At 44.3% G+C, this 16443-nt stretch overlaps 2 protein-coding genes across 2 annotated transcripts; both read left to right on the forward strand.

Annotated features, from left to right (window-relative positions):
* Positions 1-2: 2 nt before the first annotated feature.
* zc3h11a (zinc finger CCCH-type containing 11A) lies at positions 3-10013 on the forward strand. The gene is made up of 16 exons (XM_079218111.1): positions 3-1486; positions 1699-1822; positions 1916-2035; positions 2499-2622; positions 2733-2915; positions 3014-3076; positions 3207-3377; positions 4754-4831; positions 4921-5013; positions 5661-5720; positions 5803-6297; positions 6415-6485; positions 6857-7418; positions 7531-7703; positions 8160-8362; positions 8707-10013. Exons 2-16 carry the CDS (start codon positions 1769-1771, stop codon positions 8924-8926), a joined length of 2670 nt encoding a protein of 889 aa, XP_079074237.1. The 5' UTR covers positions 3-1486; positions 1699-1768; the 3' UTR covers positions 8927-10013.
* A 1116-nt stretch (positions 10014-11129) lies between these two features.
* LOC306737108 (uncharacterized protein) lies at positions 11130-13720 on the forward strand (the record flags this gene model as incomplete). The annotated part of the gene is made up of 2 exons (XM_079218810.1): positions 11130-11316; positions 12717-13720. 2 exons carry the CDS (start codon positions 11130-11132, stop codon positions 13514-13516), a joined length of 987 nt encoding a protein of 328 aa, XP_079074936.1. The 3' UTR covers positions 13517-13720.
* Between the last annotated feature and the right edge of the window lie 2723 nt (positions 13721-16443).

The following is a 16443-nucleotide window of genomic DNA, read 5'->3' on the forward strand; positions in this document are numbered from 1 at the left end:
TACAATCCAGAGTCGCGATATTGTTTGTGTAGTTAACATTATTCGGTGTATTCACGTTATCTAATGTTAATATTTGCCGATCTCTATTCAGTAGCGGTAGTGTCTTTCCAACACTGCGGGGAATCACTCGTAGTTCGTTCCAGCTAACTTTGGGCTACTTTTTATTATTCTACAGTAAGTATCTGATTGTTTTTTTGACTGTCTTGGGTTTTAAGCTCTGACTATACATACGTCGCACCAACACTGAAGGTGACCTGTCACGTAACGCTGCTATTTGGCGGTTCTAGTTAACGTTAGCTTAGCTGTCTCCGTTTCTGCCCGTAGCCTGTAACGTCAGATTATCGACTTTTGGGTTGTGGCTCCAGGAGAAGTACATGTTGTACCGTTAATTACTTGTTAGGCGAGTTAGTAACTTTAGTACCTTTTGGGAATCCTTCTTCCCCGTTATTTCAGTGGAAGGGATATTTTAAGTGTCTGTAGAGTGCAGTTCTCCTGTTCCTTAAGATGGAAGCCAGAGTTGTATTTCAGGCTGATCACCAGTGTCGAACTAAGGCCTCCATGTTTGGGAAAGATAAACAACCCAGGTCTAGGCTCCCCAAATTTGCAAAGTTAACGTTAATTGTTGCTTATTCTGGATTAGATACTTGAAATGTATAACCCTGGCTAGATAGTGTAAAGACAATTAGTCCGTCCTCTGACCTGGACCCCTGTTAACAATAACTTCTAGATCACTCAGAAGTCATGTTTGAGAGCATATCTGTCTCACTATACTGTACCTGTGTGGAAATGTCCAACTGTCTCCTCTGTATTTGTGCACAACTGTCTGTCTCTTAATAACACCGTTTCAGTTCCCTGGGCAGTGTTTTTGATTGATTTTGTAGGTTTAAAACCATCCACTTGGCCCTTTGTGGAGATCCCTGGCTATGGATAGCTTGCCCCACATGAGAATACAGTGGCAGAAGATTCTTTTTCTTTTTTTCAGCATTGGCTGAAAATCTCTAGAGGCTTGAATATCCAGCCCATATTTTTTTCTACTGCCTTCACCCAAATGTTCCCAGGTGGGCAAAATGTCATCACGTCCAAGAAGAAGCTGAGGATTGTTTTTCCACCTACCATCCATCCCCTTTTTTGCCACATCAATTCTAGCATTTTTGGATCTATTTTTGGGGGCTTTTCTGGCTATTTATGCCCGCCCTCCCCTCCCCTATTTCTTTCATTAGTATCATCAATTAATAAAAAATAATAAAAAAAATCTCCAAAGGACGCTTGCATTCACCATCAGTAATGCTTAGCAGTCTGGCGGAGATAAAGATGTCTCAGAGAGTCTGAGAAAAGGGATGTCGTAGGAAGACAAGTGTCTCTGGGCGACCCACTCCCCTTTTCCTCTTATCTCACGGATCAAGTGTTCCTTCAGGACTTCATACCACCACGGAGACAGCCTACCAGCAGTGCACTCAAGAGGGAGACAACTTATCAGCCACCTCAGGTAAATATGGCACAATAGTAAGAAGAAAAAAGAAATCTCAAAAGCACAAGTTGAAGCGAGTCACTCTACCGTGTATGAAAAAAGCTTCTTAGTACTAGTTGTGCATGTGCAGACATTCAACATTCAACACTACAACTCGTAGTGATTTGATGTAATGGAGAAAAGCTTCTGTTGGTGATGTGTTGCTGTGCTCTGTCCTGTTTGCCCTGAAGAGAACCAGCTGCTGGGTTAAAGGTCGTAACCTCATCACCTCCGCCACTCAAGACGCAGACCAGCATTACTATGACCAACCATGGAGACGACTGCTACTTCTTTTACTATTCCACCTGCACTAATGTAAGTATTGTTTGAGCACAAAGCTCATGTGAAACAGGTGACTGATGGCCAGAAGACAGAGCAGGGTCTTACTGTGTTTATTTTTCCGTGCAGGGTGACAGCTGCCCATTCAGACACTGTGAGGCAGCTATGGGAAGTGAGATTGTCTGCAATCTCTGGCAGGAGGGACGCTGCTTCCGCACCGTCTGCAAGTTTCGCCACATGGAGATCACGGTATGCATTGTTTGAATATAACTGAAGAAGGCTCAGAAATATCCTTTAAGCTTTGCCCACTTGAGACTGTCTGTGTCTTGACTGGCCATTAACGAAGGGTAGAAAAAGTCTCCTGTGATCCAGGGCCTGGAGCTCCACTCCTGGTCCTGGACCTGTTGGGAGGAACACTGCATGTACTGTAAAGGTAATTAAGCAACAAGCCTGCCAGTATGATATTTTACAATGAACACAGTCAATTAAATACTTTTTTCATTAGTAACTTACATAAACAGCTGTTAAGTAAAATAGAAACGGATATGTTTACATGGTAAGCTTCATTTGTTATTTAGAGTAAAACACCAATAAATTCAGTTGTGCTGCCGCATGTATACGGGTAACTTAATGGACACAGTTCTAAACGAGATGTGATCGTCCCATCTCCTCTATACGCGCTTTAACATGTTTATCTCTTTCATCAACACAGAAAAACCGAAAGGAGATATGTTGTTACTGGGAAAGCCAGCCAGCCGGCTGCCAGAAGCCTCACTGTGCTTTCTTCCACGAAAGGCCCCGCTGCATCGATGGCGTCTATGTCCCACCTGATAAAAGTGAGGGGACTTTTCTTTAGCAACACACCAATAATCCAAATGTAGATGGTTTAAGATCATTTAAATCCAGCTGTAATAAAGCAGTATGATAATCTATGTAATTCTCTTAGGTCAAAGCAAAACTGAGGAGCAGCCACACGAGGAACCAGCTCCACCGCCCGCTGCCCCGCTCCCCACTGCAGCCAACCCACAGCTCAGAGGCGTCATCAAGACAGAAACTCAGGAGCCCGTACCGAGTCCCACCCACCCACCGGTGGTGATTAATCCGGCAGATGATGACGAGGATGAAGATGGTGAGCTGGATTTGATCCCAAAATGACTCCTTTGTCTTGTCTAGTTGAGACCAACAGTCCATGTGGTTCTTAACACTGGTATGTCTTTATGTTTCCAGACCAGTTCTCAGAGGAAGGAGAGGATGGAAAGGTTGGCCCTTCTCCTAGGAAAATCAAGTCAGGTGAGACACAGACAACATTTTGGAAACATGATTGTTCATAATTTGTGACCGAAGCTTTATAGCTCGTAAATCCTGTGTGACCCTTATGGAACGATTGTGTTTTTTAATGGGTTATGTTCTGTCTCGACAGACTCGCTGAGCTTTGGAGTGAGCACCCTGGAGGAGATTCGGCTGAGGAAGGCCCTGAAGGCCAGCATGAAGAGAGCTGGTTACCCCATCCAGAGTCCAGATACCATGGCCAACGGAGAGAAAGAAAACATCCAGTCATTGTTTCGGCCAGCCTTCTACAAGGCGGGAGATGGTAAAAAAAAAAAAACTAAACAGGATTATGTGAGATGGTCAGAATTGCGAGGAGTTGGATATTAAACTGAGTCATTCATCCTCCAAGATTTACTAATTTCACAATAGATACATTTATTTAGTTGAAATTTATTTTGAGAAATTGATGAATTTGCCCACATTTATACTGCTAGCATAAAAGTCTTATGCATGGTCAGTGCGAAAGATGAACCTTTATGTAAGCTCAATTGCAGGCCTTATGCACTGCAGTGTACTGCTCATGGTGCTTTGATCAGATTAGGGCTGCAACTAACGATTATTTTAATAATCGATTAACCGGTTGATTATTTTTTCGATTAATCGATGAATCGGAAAAAAAATGTTTTTATCAAAAAGCGTTCATTTCCAACCCTTTATTCAAAAACAGAAGTGACAGTGCAAAACATCTTCAGAAAGTGCACAAACAGGTTGCTCCTTGAACATCCCTGAGCTGTTAATTAAAACAACAAAATGGACTAACACTAAAAACATACAAATCTATGCTTTACATCTGCCAAATGTGAGCCCTTTTTACTGTAATTGATCCCTCCAGAGGCTGCATTTACATACCCTGCGTTATCAATATGTATGAAATACTGGGACAGAGGGAAGCTGTACTGCTCCATATAGAGCGTCCTCTTCCTTAAACTCTTTCATTCTGGGTCTCTTATGACCACGACGTCACGTTGTTGGCTAAGCCCAACAACGTGATTTGCTTCATTCTACTTTGAGTAAAAATTTTTAAAAAAAACCTGCAGCCAGATCCGCCGGTTTAACGTTAACGAGTGACAGCGTGAACTGAACCAGACCGGGGGGTGACGGCATGTTTCATCACGTTACGTTTTTTTACAAGCAAGACTGAACTATAACGGAACTTTAACGACAATACACAACCAAACACGTTAGCTAACGCGATAGCAAGCTGACTAGCTTCCATTAAAAACAAGTTTGAGGAACATGAAGACGCTGATTGGCCAAGACTCGACTTGTCAAAGATCTTCTATTTTTGAGAACATCACAACCTCAGCTTTTCTCGTGTCTCACTCCAATCTCAGAAACGCTGGCCGGCCAGTTGCTCTGCTCCGCTCTTTTTTTTCTTCTGCGCGACTTATTGCCAATCGCGCGACACAACGAATCGATAATAAAATTCGTTGCCAACACTTTTGATAATCGATTTTTATCGATTCGTTGTTGCAGCCCTAGATCAGATATCTGGTCTGGATATTCCCCTCATGATACCTGAAGAATAATGTTCATGTTGAACTGCTAAAAATGATTCCGATGAACTGATAGGACTGTTACTTTTGGTCCTAAAGAGAAATAGAATCATGCTGACTCTGTTCTCAACTTTGAATATAGGCCCACTCATCTTTGAAGAAACTGGGAGACTAAGAGGCAGTATGGCTGAAAGACTTGGAAGGAAGATGCCCAACACTGGTACTTTTTCACTCTTGTTCCACCTTATTGACCAATTTAATGCCAGTGCTAGTAATGATTGCCATGCTCATGACTTGTCTTTACTGTAGATGGGAAATATGGAGACCCACTAAGAAGGGGTCTGGCCGGGCGTCTGGGCAGTGTTGTGGATGAGGGAGAGCCCTTCCGGCCCCCTCACAAAGGTGAGTGTCAGGACACATCACACTGCAGTTTCTACCAAGAAGTTCCTGGTGACTTTAATTCTTTTACTTTTCAAGTAAAATTGACCAATCTCTCTCTCTCTCTCTCTCTCACTTTTTAAGAATGAGTTGGAAAACTTCACTTTTAATGTCATCAAAGATAATTATCTAATTATCTCCCCTAAAATGGTACTAAATCAATACTGGAGTACTTGGTTTTATGAATGAAGCTATACACAAGTTGAAGCAGTGGTGTTGCAGTGGTTCCCCTACCATTATATTAGGCCCCGCCCCCTTGAAGGTCAACTTAATTAGTTTAATTACATTTCATAGCGCCAGCTCACAACAGAAGTAATTTAAGGTCCTGTGCTGTGTGTATTTGACCAATCAGGAGCAGTCCTCTGTATAACCCACGCCCTAAATGTTTCTGTGAACCCTGGTTTCTGCGGCCGAAATGCAAGAGTTGGGGCTCTAGTTAATTGGTATTTACTGAACACCACGTGTAGCGTTTTACTCAAATCATGATAATGGTGACTTGTATTAACAGGTTGTTGTTTTTCAAGTTGGAGCTCATAATAAAAAAGTCTAGAATTTAAATAAAAAAAAATAAATAAAAAATCTGTCTTTTAAAACCTTTCTCTTTCTTACAGCTTTGAAGCCAATGAAGGACAGACTTGGATTGACTTCATCTGTTGGTCCCGTTCAACCAGGTATGTATGAGGCTGACGTTGTCTATTATTTATTTTTTACTTATTCGTGTTGACTAAAACATTGTTTATTGTTGTCCTCCAGCTTCCCCGACAGCAGAGCCTGACAGGGAGCCAAAGAAAGCTCCTGAGCAGATTCGCATCAAAACACTGGAGGAGATCAGGCAGGAGAAGGCTGCAAAGTCTCAGTCCCAGAGCCAGAAAGAAAATCCTTCATCCGTGGCTCCCGAAATCAACAGAACCAAAACTACCAAGGGTGTCAAGCGAGCCATCACCATCAGAGACGGCTCCGTTGGCCACGTCAAGTCGGAGGTCCTTCGTGCTAAGAAGAAAAGGCAGGAGGAACGGGATCCCGACACGAAGAAGAGCCAGGGAGAGTCTAGTCCAGCGGCTCCTGATCCCGCAGCTGCAAACGTGGAGCAACTTAGAGTAAAGACTCTGGAGGAGATCCGCAGGGAGAAGGCAGCGAAGATCCAGGCTCAGCAGAGCCTGGGGAATGAAAACAAGAAGAGTTCTGATACTGAGGAGAACGACGCTAAGAAGCCTCGTCTGCTGCGCATCAAGAAACTGAATTCCCAAAGTAAGACTACTTACTTAATTACTCTTTTACGCCTTTCACATTGAATAACATTCTGAATTTGCATTTCCAAGCCATGTTTTTAAATTTCTAACATGAGATTTATGTTGACTTCATCAGGCAACGTCACCACAGAGAAGAGTGCTGAAGTGACAGAGAAGCCTGTGAAAACTCCTCCTGCTGCTCCTGAGGTAACTGACACCACAGTAATGATTAATGATAAATGGACTGTACTTGTAAAGCGATTCGCTAGTCTTCCGACTACTCTAAAGCTCTTTCACACTACATGTCGCCATTCACACACTGATGGCAGGGGCTACCATGCAAGGTTCCACCTGCCCATCAGGACTATTCATTCACACACTGTAGGCACAGACCGGAAGCAATTTGGGGTTAAGTGTCTTGCCCAAGAACACGTTGACATGGACTACGAAGCTGGGGATCAACCCGGCGATCCTCTGATTGAAGGATCCCCTGCTCTACCACTGAGCCACAGTCTGTGGTGGTTTGCTTGTTATTCTGTTGACTTGACCTGATGGTAATCTTCCTGTATCTTTTCTAGACCGTTGCTGCCACCAGTAAGGACGTCAAAGTCAAGACCTTTGAGGAGATCATGCGTGAGAAACGCCTCCGCAAGCAGGAACTGGAGGAGCAGGTTAAAGACTCTGCAGAAGCAGAGCCTGCTCAGAAACGCACCGATGAAGGAACCCTGAAGAGGAAGGCTCCTGCCAAAGTCAGTCTGACGAGTCCAGGCTCTTCATCCCCTTCCTCCACCACTGTGGCCCCTGACTCTACCCTATCCACCCAAAAGCTCCCCGTTGGTAAACCGATCCCCCTCAAATCCAAGGCTGCCTCCCCTCTCCGTGCTAGAGGTGCTGCCATCAACACTGCCTCCTCGGTCCCTGTGAAGCAGAGCTCTCCTCCACTGGAGGCCGAGTCCGACTCACAGAGCCCCGGCCGCTCCAGGGAGGTCCCAGACAAAATCACCAGGATTTCTAGTACACTGTCACCAGCCAAGCAGGACAGAGCAGCTCCCCAGGGCCATGCTGCAGCGGCCCTCATTTCTGATAAGACACCGAACAATAATAAAAAAAAATCCCCAGAACACATTGCCGACACTAAAGGTATGGCACTTTTTAACCTTTATGCATACCCATGTTTCTGTTTGACCCGCCTTAGATATAGACCTGTTACACAGAGCACTATATTCATCACTTGACTTTGCCTCCTTTTCAGTGAGGCCCAAGCTAAACGTGAAGCCGTCCGTCATGAAGCCTGCGGTGCAGCTGAAGCCAGGTCAGAAGAGGAGGGGAGCAGAGCGCTCTGCTGTCGCTGCAGTCAAACCGCTGAGCAGCACCTCCACGGTGCTGGAGGAGCCACCGCAGGAGACGGTGTGCAGAGACAGACAGGTGCGGTGGCTCGTTGGGCCAGTTACAGTGATTCTGTGATACCTATCAGTCTGTCTGGAGCCTCTGTTGGAAGACCTTTTCAAATGGGTCTTAATTCCATTTGATGTGACATTTCATATCTGCTTTATATTTCCATATTTCTGTAAATGTACCTTATTTTTTACTATTTATTTGTAACACTTTGTGGACGTATTTATCACGCCTGCCTAACATTGTCGTTGTTTTTATACTTTTTATTTACACATTTCTACTCTCCCTGTCCTTAACACATTGACATGTTTTGTTTTTACGAGCCTTTACACAGTTATATTTAAAGTTTTCTCTTATGTATCTGGTCCCTTTTTTTAATTCTGCCAACATATAATTGGATTGTCATCTAATCTTAAATGTGCAGAATAATCTAAATCTAAACAATCTGGTGCTGTTACTGACTTCTAACTCTTCTTCCATTGTCAGGAGTTCCTGTCCTCTGATGCAGAGGCTCTGCTGAGCTCTGCTGTTCCCAGAAGTCCCAGCACCCCGTTGGGCTCCGGCTCTGGCTCCAGCCCACTGAGAGAGGACCTCCAGACGGTCCCCGTCTTCAAACAGAGTCTGAACCAAGATCCCAAGCAGACCTCTAATGTTGCTGCTGCCAGCGAGGCCTGTACAGTTCCCCAAAGGTAACGGTCCGCAGAGAGCATACAACTTGAACTTGAAGTTCTAACATGAATTATCTGCCCTCAAGTGAGGAGTGTGAGATTCTGATCAAGAGCAACAACTCCAAACAGTCCCTTGTGTAAATGTTTACAGATTTATTAAACTCTCAGATACTTCAGTGTTTACTGCCGTCATAAGAAATATTGCAATTTCTTTTTTTTAAATCTTTAGCAATTTTTTCAGTGTTTGTAGAAAAATAAGATGATTCCAGTGAAAATTTATGGAAGTTGTTGTGATGTTCTTCATCTGACATGAGCGCAGCATTGTCGGTCGCTAAAAGAATAACATGCCTCTCTGTCCATCTCAGCCCAGTCCTGAAGACTCCCACTCAGGCCAAGTCCCGCAGACTGAGCGTAGGCGCGTCCCGCACCGCCTCCACCTCCAGCGCTGCTGCCTCCACCTCGGCCATGGATGACTTTGAGGAGCTTATCAACGAGTTCACCGAGGATCACCTGGAGGAAGACGTGGACCCCGGCATCGGAGAAGACGACCTGCTGCAGGAACTGTCCGAGATGATTGACAGCTGAGGGTCCCGTCAAGCACAGTCTACTCTTCGCCCGAACTACTCGCCCACAATCTTTTCTTGTTTACAAGAAGTGAAGACCATCACCCACTATAAAACACACACACACACAAAAAAAAAAAAATATATATATATATATATTAAGCTTTCGGTTATTATTTGTTTCATTTGACCTTTTAGACATCTCTCCTGTCTCATTTCCTGCCCATATGATCATCTATTCTCTCCGACAGTTCTTCTATCAGGGCTGAGATTATTGTTTCATCATACGTTTTATATTTTCATAATCATTTTCAAGTCCTGAAGAGAAAGTGGGAAAAACAGCTTTGGTGCTTGGAAATGTTCTGATCGTCATCCCGTCAGCAGGAGTCCTCAAAGATGTTGAGTCTTGATGAATGTGTTTTAGAGAGAAGTCCTATCTGTATACTGTGTATGCAAAGGGAAGCAAGCTGAGAACAGAAATACTGAATCCTGCTGCACTTGTGTTTTTCTTTTTCTATGTCTGAGTGGTTTAACACGGCTATCTATGTTGCCCAGCTAGTTCCCACATTGTGACAGTTAACGTATCAATTTTAATTTAATGATGACCCATTCAGCAAAGCTCTGGTCAGAGCCTGAGGGCACCGTCGGGATCGATCTATTCATCAGGTGTTTGGGGCTTCTAGATTTCCCTCTCGGATCTCATGGAGAGCACCTTCTGCCAGTGGCTGTTCTTACAGTTTTTATAATGTTTGATGCAAATGTACGTGCTTATTTTATTTTTTTAATCAGTTTTCAGTGGGCAGTCTTTGACAGAACTAGTCTGGGATCAGTGTGCGAGTGCTCTCTGAGCTTTGATAATGAACACCTCAGGTACCATTTCTGACGTTTGTATGTTCCTAATGTGATTGACAAACACTGAACGCCACACCGCTGTCTTTGATCGTCTTCTCTTATGTGCTCGCATCGGTTTATAAATGTGATCTGAGAAAAGATCTACTCGTTTTTTTCGGCTTAATACGTATTGGCTCTGCCCTGACCTTTTCCCACAAGCTTACTGTTCAAAGTCACTTGTACATATTACTGTGTAATAAAAAGTGCTTTTAATGACCCGCTGGATCAATAATTGATTGCTAATATCATTCAGCCAATGGTGAGTGCCAGGTCACGGGATAACCATAAGTTGTTGATGGTCGATTAATCATCCACGGTAAATCTAAATATCACTCTACCTGTTGGTGATGTCAGCAAGGGAGACTCATTTAATGTGACAATAACTGCATTCAACTCGCAAAACAAATTAAGGCTAAAGTGAACAATTGTTTAGTTTCTTGACATTGATAAAAATGGAAGCCCTTAAAGAAATAGAACAGACAGAATGACCCTACATTGTTACATATGTGTATTGTGGCTTAATGCCGTCACTTTCCAAGTTCCCATTAAGTACAGCTGAAATACCCCTACCCGGGGTTCCTGCCACCAGTCTCTGGTTACGTCGTCAAACACCACCTTATGTAGTAATAAACAGTTGCGATTTCTCCCTCTCTGCACTGGACTAACTCATCTGCAGTCAAGTCTAACCCGGGATCAATATGGCAGGGTTCTTACGTTCATGGAAAGCCTGAAAAAGTCATGGAATTTTACAATGGTTATTTCCAGGCCTGGAAAAGTCCTTGAAAAAGATTAAATCCCAAAAAGTTTTGGAAAAGTCATGGAAATTTGTTATGTTCATGTCGTTCATTTACGCTGAGTTTGAAATAATTAATATGCTTTTAAAAGAAGGATGCTCAAAATATAAGCATGCATACGCTCTGTCTATAAACGTTTATTCTTTTGATCAAACTATTGTCTCTCATTGATTTGTGTAATTTCATTTCATCTCATTCGTTTGTGTATGCTTTGGAATTCTCATTGCTGGTTTGAATACTAAATTTTCTCAGTTTTTCATGTATACACCGAGATTTGACAAAATGTTTGGTCATGGAAATTTGGTTTAAAGTCCTGGAAAAGTCCTGGAAATCCATTGGTCAAAATGTGTATGAACCCTGATCTGGGTCTTTTTACTCTGCCGTGCAGTGCGGCCTCCTGTCCAGCAGGGGGCGATCCCGCCCACCTCCCCTCCCAACGCTCTGAAAACAATGACGCAGAGGCCGGTACGCCTTCTACTTCCGGGTCGGTGCATGTAAACAGAAGGACGTTCCGCCTCTCGGAGACAGCTGGCAGAAAACATGACCAAACTGGAGCTGCTCAACGCGTTTCTGAACGACAGGCTGACCGCGGCCGCCGACGAGATCTTTCGCGCCGTCAAGAGCACGGTGGCGGAGTACCAGGGCGAGCTCGTGCGCTCCAAGGAGGAGAACGAGCGGCTCAAGCGGCTCCTGAGCGTCGCCGTCCAGCGGCTCCTGCTGCAGCCAGGTGAGCAGCAGCAGCTGACTGAGCTCTGAATGTCACGATATGTCCGCTTTAACGGTGGAGGTGTGCGGTGTGTGTCACGCGCTATTGTTAGTTAATCTTGTGCTAAATGGGACCGCTGTACGGCAGTAGAGGACACTGAGCACCAACGCACCGATATGAGTTATGATAGTAATAATAGTTATACCAACAGACCACGAGACGATGAGTGTGTCGAGCTGAGTGATTTGATCTGGTGATGTCAGACTTTGAAATAAGATAATGGGCTTTACAAACTACAAGACGTCATCTTCCAACATAAACATTAAATACTTTCTACAATAATGTTTTGGCTTTGGACTGAATATGATCAAATCATGCCAAATACCAATGCTACCATAATGCTGTGACAATGGTGTGTTTATTTGGCAGATGCTATTTTCACCCATATTTTGCATATGTTCCTAAAAGCTAGCCAAGTAGTGTTGTTGCTTTAACCCAAAAAACTGCAACTGAAAACTAAAAATCATTACAATAATAAAAAAACTGAAAATAATATTACTGACTAAAATATAAAAACGCTACATTTAAAAGGCAGTTTTGAATTAAGCAAAACCAACAGTAGGTTGTGATAATCAACAAATTCCCATCTGTTGGGACCGAACTCTGTTTCAGTCTAGAAACTGTCATCATGTTACATCTGTTACGTGCGGTTATACGTATGTAACTGTTACACTGTTACATTATGATGTACCGGTTACACAGTAACACCATGAAGTAACTGTTACATTGTTACATCGTGACCCTTGGTGCTCACACACAGTCAGAGTTGATGGACAGTGCTTTCCTCATGTGTGGAAAGATGTCGGCCGTATGATCCTGTTTCTGTTGTTGCTGCACTACACATACGACATCCTCTGTCCCGGGACCTCACATCGGAACAGGAAACACCGCCCCCCCCGGAAAAAAACCTTTAGCGGGGAGAAAAAGGGAAGAACCCTTGGAGAGGGTTAGTAATTGAAAATGGTTATTGAAGAAAAGGAGCTCACTATCAGAACATATATGGAGAAAATGTGTGCTACATTTAGCAGCACAATTTATCAATAATCTGATAATTTACAATTGTGTCCTACAGTCTAATAGCCTGTATGATTTCAAGGTGTTTTACTTGTACTTGAAATGATGAAGGCAAATTACTCTTTACTTAAGATTTAATTCAACTAGTACCAAGTACCAAAACACTGGCAACGAGGAAGATCGTGGGTTGATAATAATGAGAATAAATATTAAACACAATTTAAATCATACCCTTTTTCAATGGAGTTTTGGTTGAAAGCGGTTCATCTTCGGTCATCAGAAGCTCACAACGATATGCTCATGCTCACACACCCAGCAGGCCTGATGATGTTTCATGTTTCTTTCAGAGCCTCTCTCTGTCCAGCCCCAAGAGGACGCTCAGCCCCACGAGTCCGAGTGGAGATGCGGTGTGGAGCTGCTGCCGCAGATCAAAGAAGAGCCAAACCTCAAAAACTGTCCGGCGGATTGTTCGCAAGAAGCGAGCGACTCGGAGGAGGGAAGCTGTAGTCGCGTGGTGCCGCCGCCGCCGCAGAGGTCACATCCTCCGCCGGCACCGACGGCGTGCGGCAGACGGAGTGTTTCCCCAGCTCCGCTGACGTCGCAGGAGGTAAAGGCAGAGAGCGGCGAGGAGGCCAACAGCTCACAGCCCTCCGTGACGCTTCATCCAAACTGCAGAGCGGCTCAGGGTGACGCACGAGGCGGCGCCGCAAAGAGTCACAGGACGCCGAGGACGGACCAGCAGGCGAGAGGGTTTGTGCGCTCAAACGGCAAGCAAAGCGCGCACATACTGCAGATCAAGAACGTCAGATCTCTGAAGCCGCTGCCTTCTCGCTCCTCTCACCCGAGCCAGAGCATCCAGAGGTGGCACAGCTGCAAGGAGTGCGGGAAGGGCTTCAGCTTCGCCTGCCAGCTGGAGGTCCACATGCGCTGGCACACCAAGGAGAAGCCGTACAGCTGCGCTGTGTGCCGGAAGAGCTTCACCACGGTCAGCATGCTCAAGAGGCACCACCGGATCCACACGGGGGAGAAGCCCTTCCGCTGCCACGTCTGCGGTAAATGCTTCAACCAGTCGGCGCACCTCAACACCCACTTCAGGCTGCACACCAGAGAGAGGGCCGGCTGGGGCCGAGCGCCGCTCCCCAAGTGAACAGAGACTGGAGACTTTCCCCAACATGTGTGAACTTTGAAAGGCTTTAACCGGACAAATGTCAACTGCAAACCGTGTACAATGATTCAATTCAGTTTATTTTGTATAGCCCACAAATTACAAATTGGTCTCGGAGGGCTTTATAATCTGTACACATACGACATCCCTGTCCCGGGATCTCACATCGGAACAGGAAAAACCTTTCACGGGGAAATTATGGTGTTTGACTGTGTCTTGTCCCTTGTGCAATAAAGTGTGGTACGTTACCAGTTAGGCTCCTCTGATTGTGCTGTTGGACACGCTCAAAGGAATTAAAGGGACAATTTAGTGAAACCTTTGAGCTGCAGTTCATATCTTAGATGTGCAGACATTTAGACAGAGTGTAGGTGATTTAGAGCTGGAAATGAGTACAAATGTGCCCACCATGCCAATTATAATTGCAACTAGTGACTGTGTTGTAAAACTGAGTGACAAGGAAGAGAGCCCTCACTGGCTTCCCACCTTCAAAGAGGAAGTTGGTGGAAGACATCAAGCCAATCAATGGCAGCGGTAGTTCATATTCAACATGCATTGGCTGACAGGAAACAATGTGAGGGAGGGAGGAGAGACCCAATATTAGCAATGCCTGTCTGAGCAGGCATATTTCTATCTGGTTCTGGTGTGTACACAAGTAGCCTAGCTTTAAGCACAGCACTTGAGCAAATGTACTTGGTTAGATGGATTAACTACAGTGATACAACATCTGGGTCTCTAGACCTTTAAACCCGAGTTTAAACACAGTGCAACGAGTTATTCTCTTTGAGGTGCAAGCAATTAACAGGAGGGAAAAGTGGGGACTACTTTCAGCAGCGGATTAATACACATGTACTGCTACCGTCAGTGTTTGTTTCAGCAGGACAGTGTATGTGGGTTTTGGGGGAAATAAAAGTTAACGCTGACATGTTGTCACGTCAGTCGTTGGTCATCAGTCTCATCACTCGCTACTGAGGTGAGTCAAATGAATGTCAAACCAGCTCTTTTTCCTGAGACTGACCAAGTGGTTTTGTTACCCAAACCTAACTTCCTCTGAAGACATAGTTTCTTTTGAACAGACAGTATGCATGTAAGGAATGGAAGCTGACGTTTCTGTGACGTCCAAAACTGATGCCAGAAGGGAACCGAGAGCGTCGTAGTTTGGGTCACTGATTGTTCAGACTGGTCGATCCCATCTGACTATCTGTCTTTCTCTGTCTTCAGATCAACAACAAGATGTCCCACACAGAGACAAAGACGTGTGTCATTCATTCACAAAGTAGAAGAGTGATGTGATCAATACATGACTGTCTGCTTGTGAAAGATCGGGAATAATACTGTGTTTCCTGGTTTGTTATCCAGCTTTCACAATGATGGTCAGGGCCAGTTAGAAAATGTTGTTAGTTTAAATCCTGTTTCTATTTGAGCTTTTTTTCTGGTTTGCTCTCGATAAACCAACCTGACATTTATCTGACAGCCGTACTGTAGCTTTAAGTCATCTCTCGCCTCACGTAGTGCATCTAGATCTAGATTCATCTGATGACGTTGAGAAGAGATGTCGGCCTGCACCCCAATATAAATATAGAACAATACATCTAAAACTCTAATAATGATGAAGCAGAATGGCGTTGGTGCTGTTCACAGCAAACATGGACTTGAATTGAGCAGAAAGTCAGATGATCTCGTGACCTCACTCTCTATTTGCGGGAGTCCCAGAGGACTGAGAGGTAGAGTTCATCCTGGACGGGTCACAGGTCCGTCACAGAGAGACAGACAGACGCTCTCATTCACTACGGACGATTGACCTGAGAGGAAGCTGCAGAAAGAGAAGATTCAAGGTTTTTATTTGGTCATTTGTGCCTAGACCAACAGTCCAGACAATTTTTTTTTCATGAACATGAACTATCCAGACAGAAGAACCCAGAACTCTGTTATCCCCTCTTGCTGCGGGCCAACAGCATTAACTCCCACATCCTCACTGATATACAGATCACAGGGATTTCTTTGGGGGACTGGACCCCCAAATAACCAGCTGTGTTGGACTCTGCGGCCCTCTAGTGGCTCCAAAGAAAAGAGCACTTCAATGAACAAAGATGAGAAGTCCTTTGACTGGATATACAGATGGAGAGGTGCCTGTAAGGAACAGTGGCAGTCAGTTCAATTGGTACCACTGAACCTGTCCTCCAATTACACCTGCCCTTCTTGTATATTTGGCAAAATAAGTAGTACTAGATTAAAGTGCTAAATTCCCCGTTCTCACCAAACACATTTTTTCATGAAATTATTTGTAACCATTTTGTAACTCACATGGTACAAATGCTACAAAGTAAAGGCTAAAATACATCCATTTCAACAGAGGTATAAGGCCAGAGGCATGCAACTTACTCACCATGCGTGCTTTACTTTTGTGCCTGAGAAAAGAGAGATGGAAACAAAGTCTCAAAAGTCACAAGGTTTCTTTCAGGCTCTCAGATGAGAAGAGGCCTTGGAGCAGTTGATGTTCACCATTGACATTATGGCCTGTGGCCCATAACTTAACATCAGAATCTGATGCGTGGCAGATCTCAAACCGGGCTGCACGCTTAGATCAGTAGTTCTCAAACTGCCCCACCGCCCTAACTAAATTGTAACAAAATGGTCAATGCTGAATTTTTATTGAAATAACAACCTTTTGTGACTCCTCCATCTGTGCTTTTTCAAATTATAGTGTAGGAGCTATTTACTAATATTAAAAGTTATTTTTTGTTCACAAGTGGTATTGTTGAATTATAGTTGTTTACTTAGTCTTTAGATTTGTTTGTTACTTGGGTAATGTTGGGGGCACCTGGGGTACTTAAACCAGCAGGCGGGTACAGGACCGGGATGCACCTATAGGCTTATGATTTTTTACCAGCACATCGCCAGCCTCAGATCAG

The sequence above is a fragment of the Taurulus bubalis genome (genome assembly GCF_910589615.1).
Source record: "Taurulus bubalis genome assembly, chromosome: 5".
NCBI lineage: Eukaryota > Metazoa > Chordata > Actinopteri > Perciformes > Cottidae > Taurulus > Taurulus bubalis.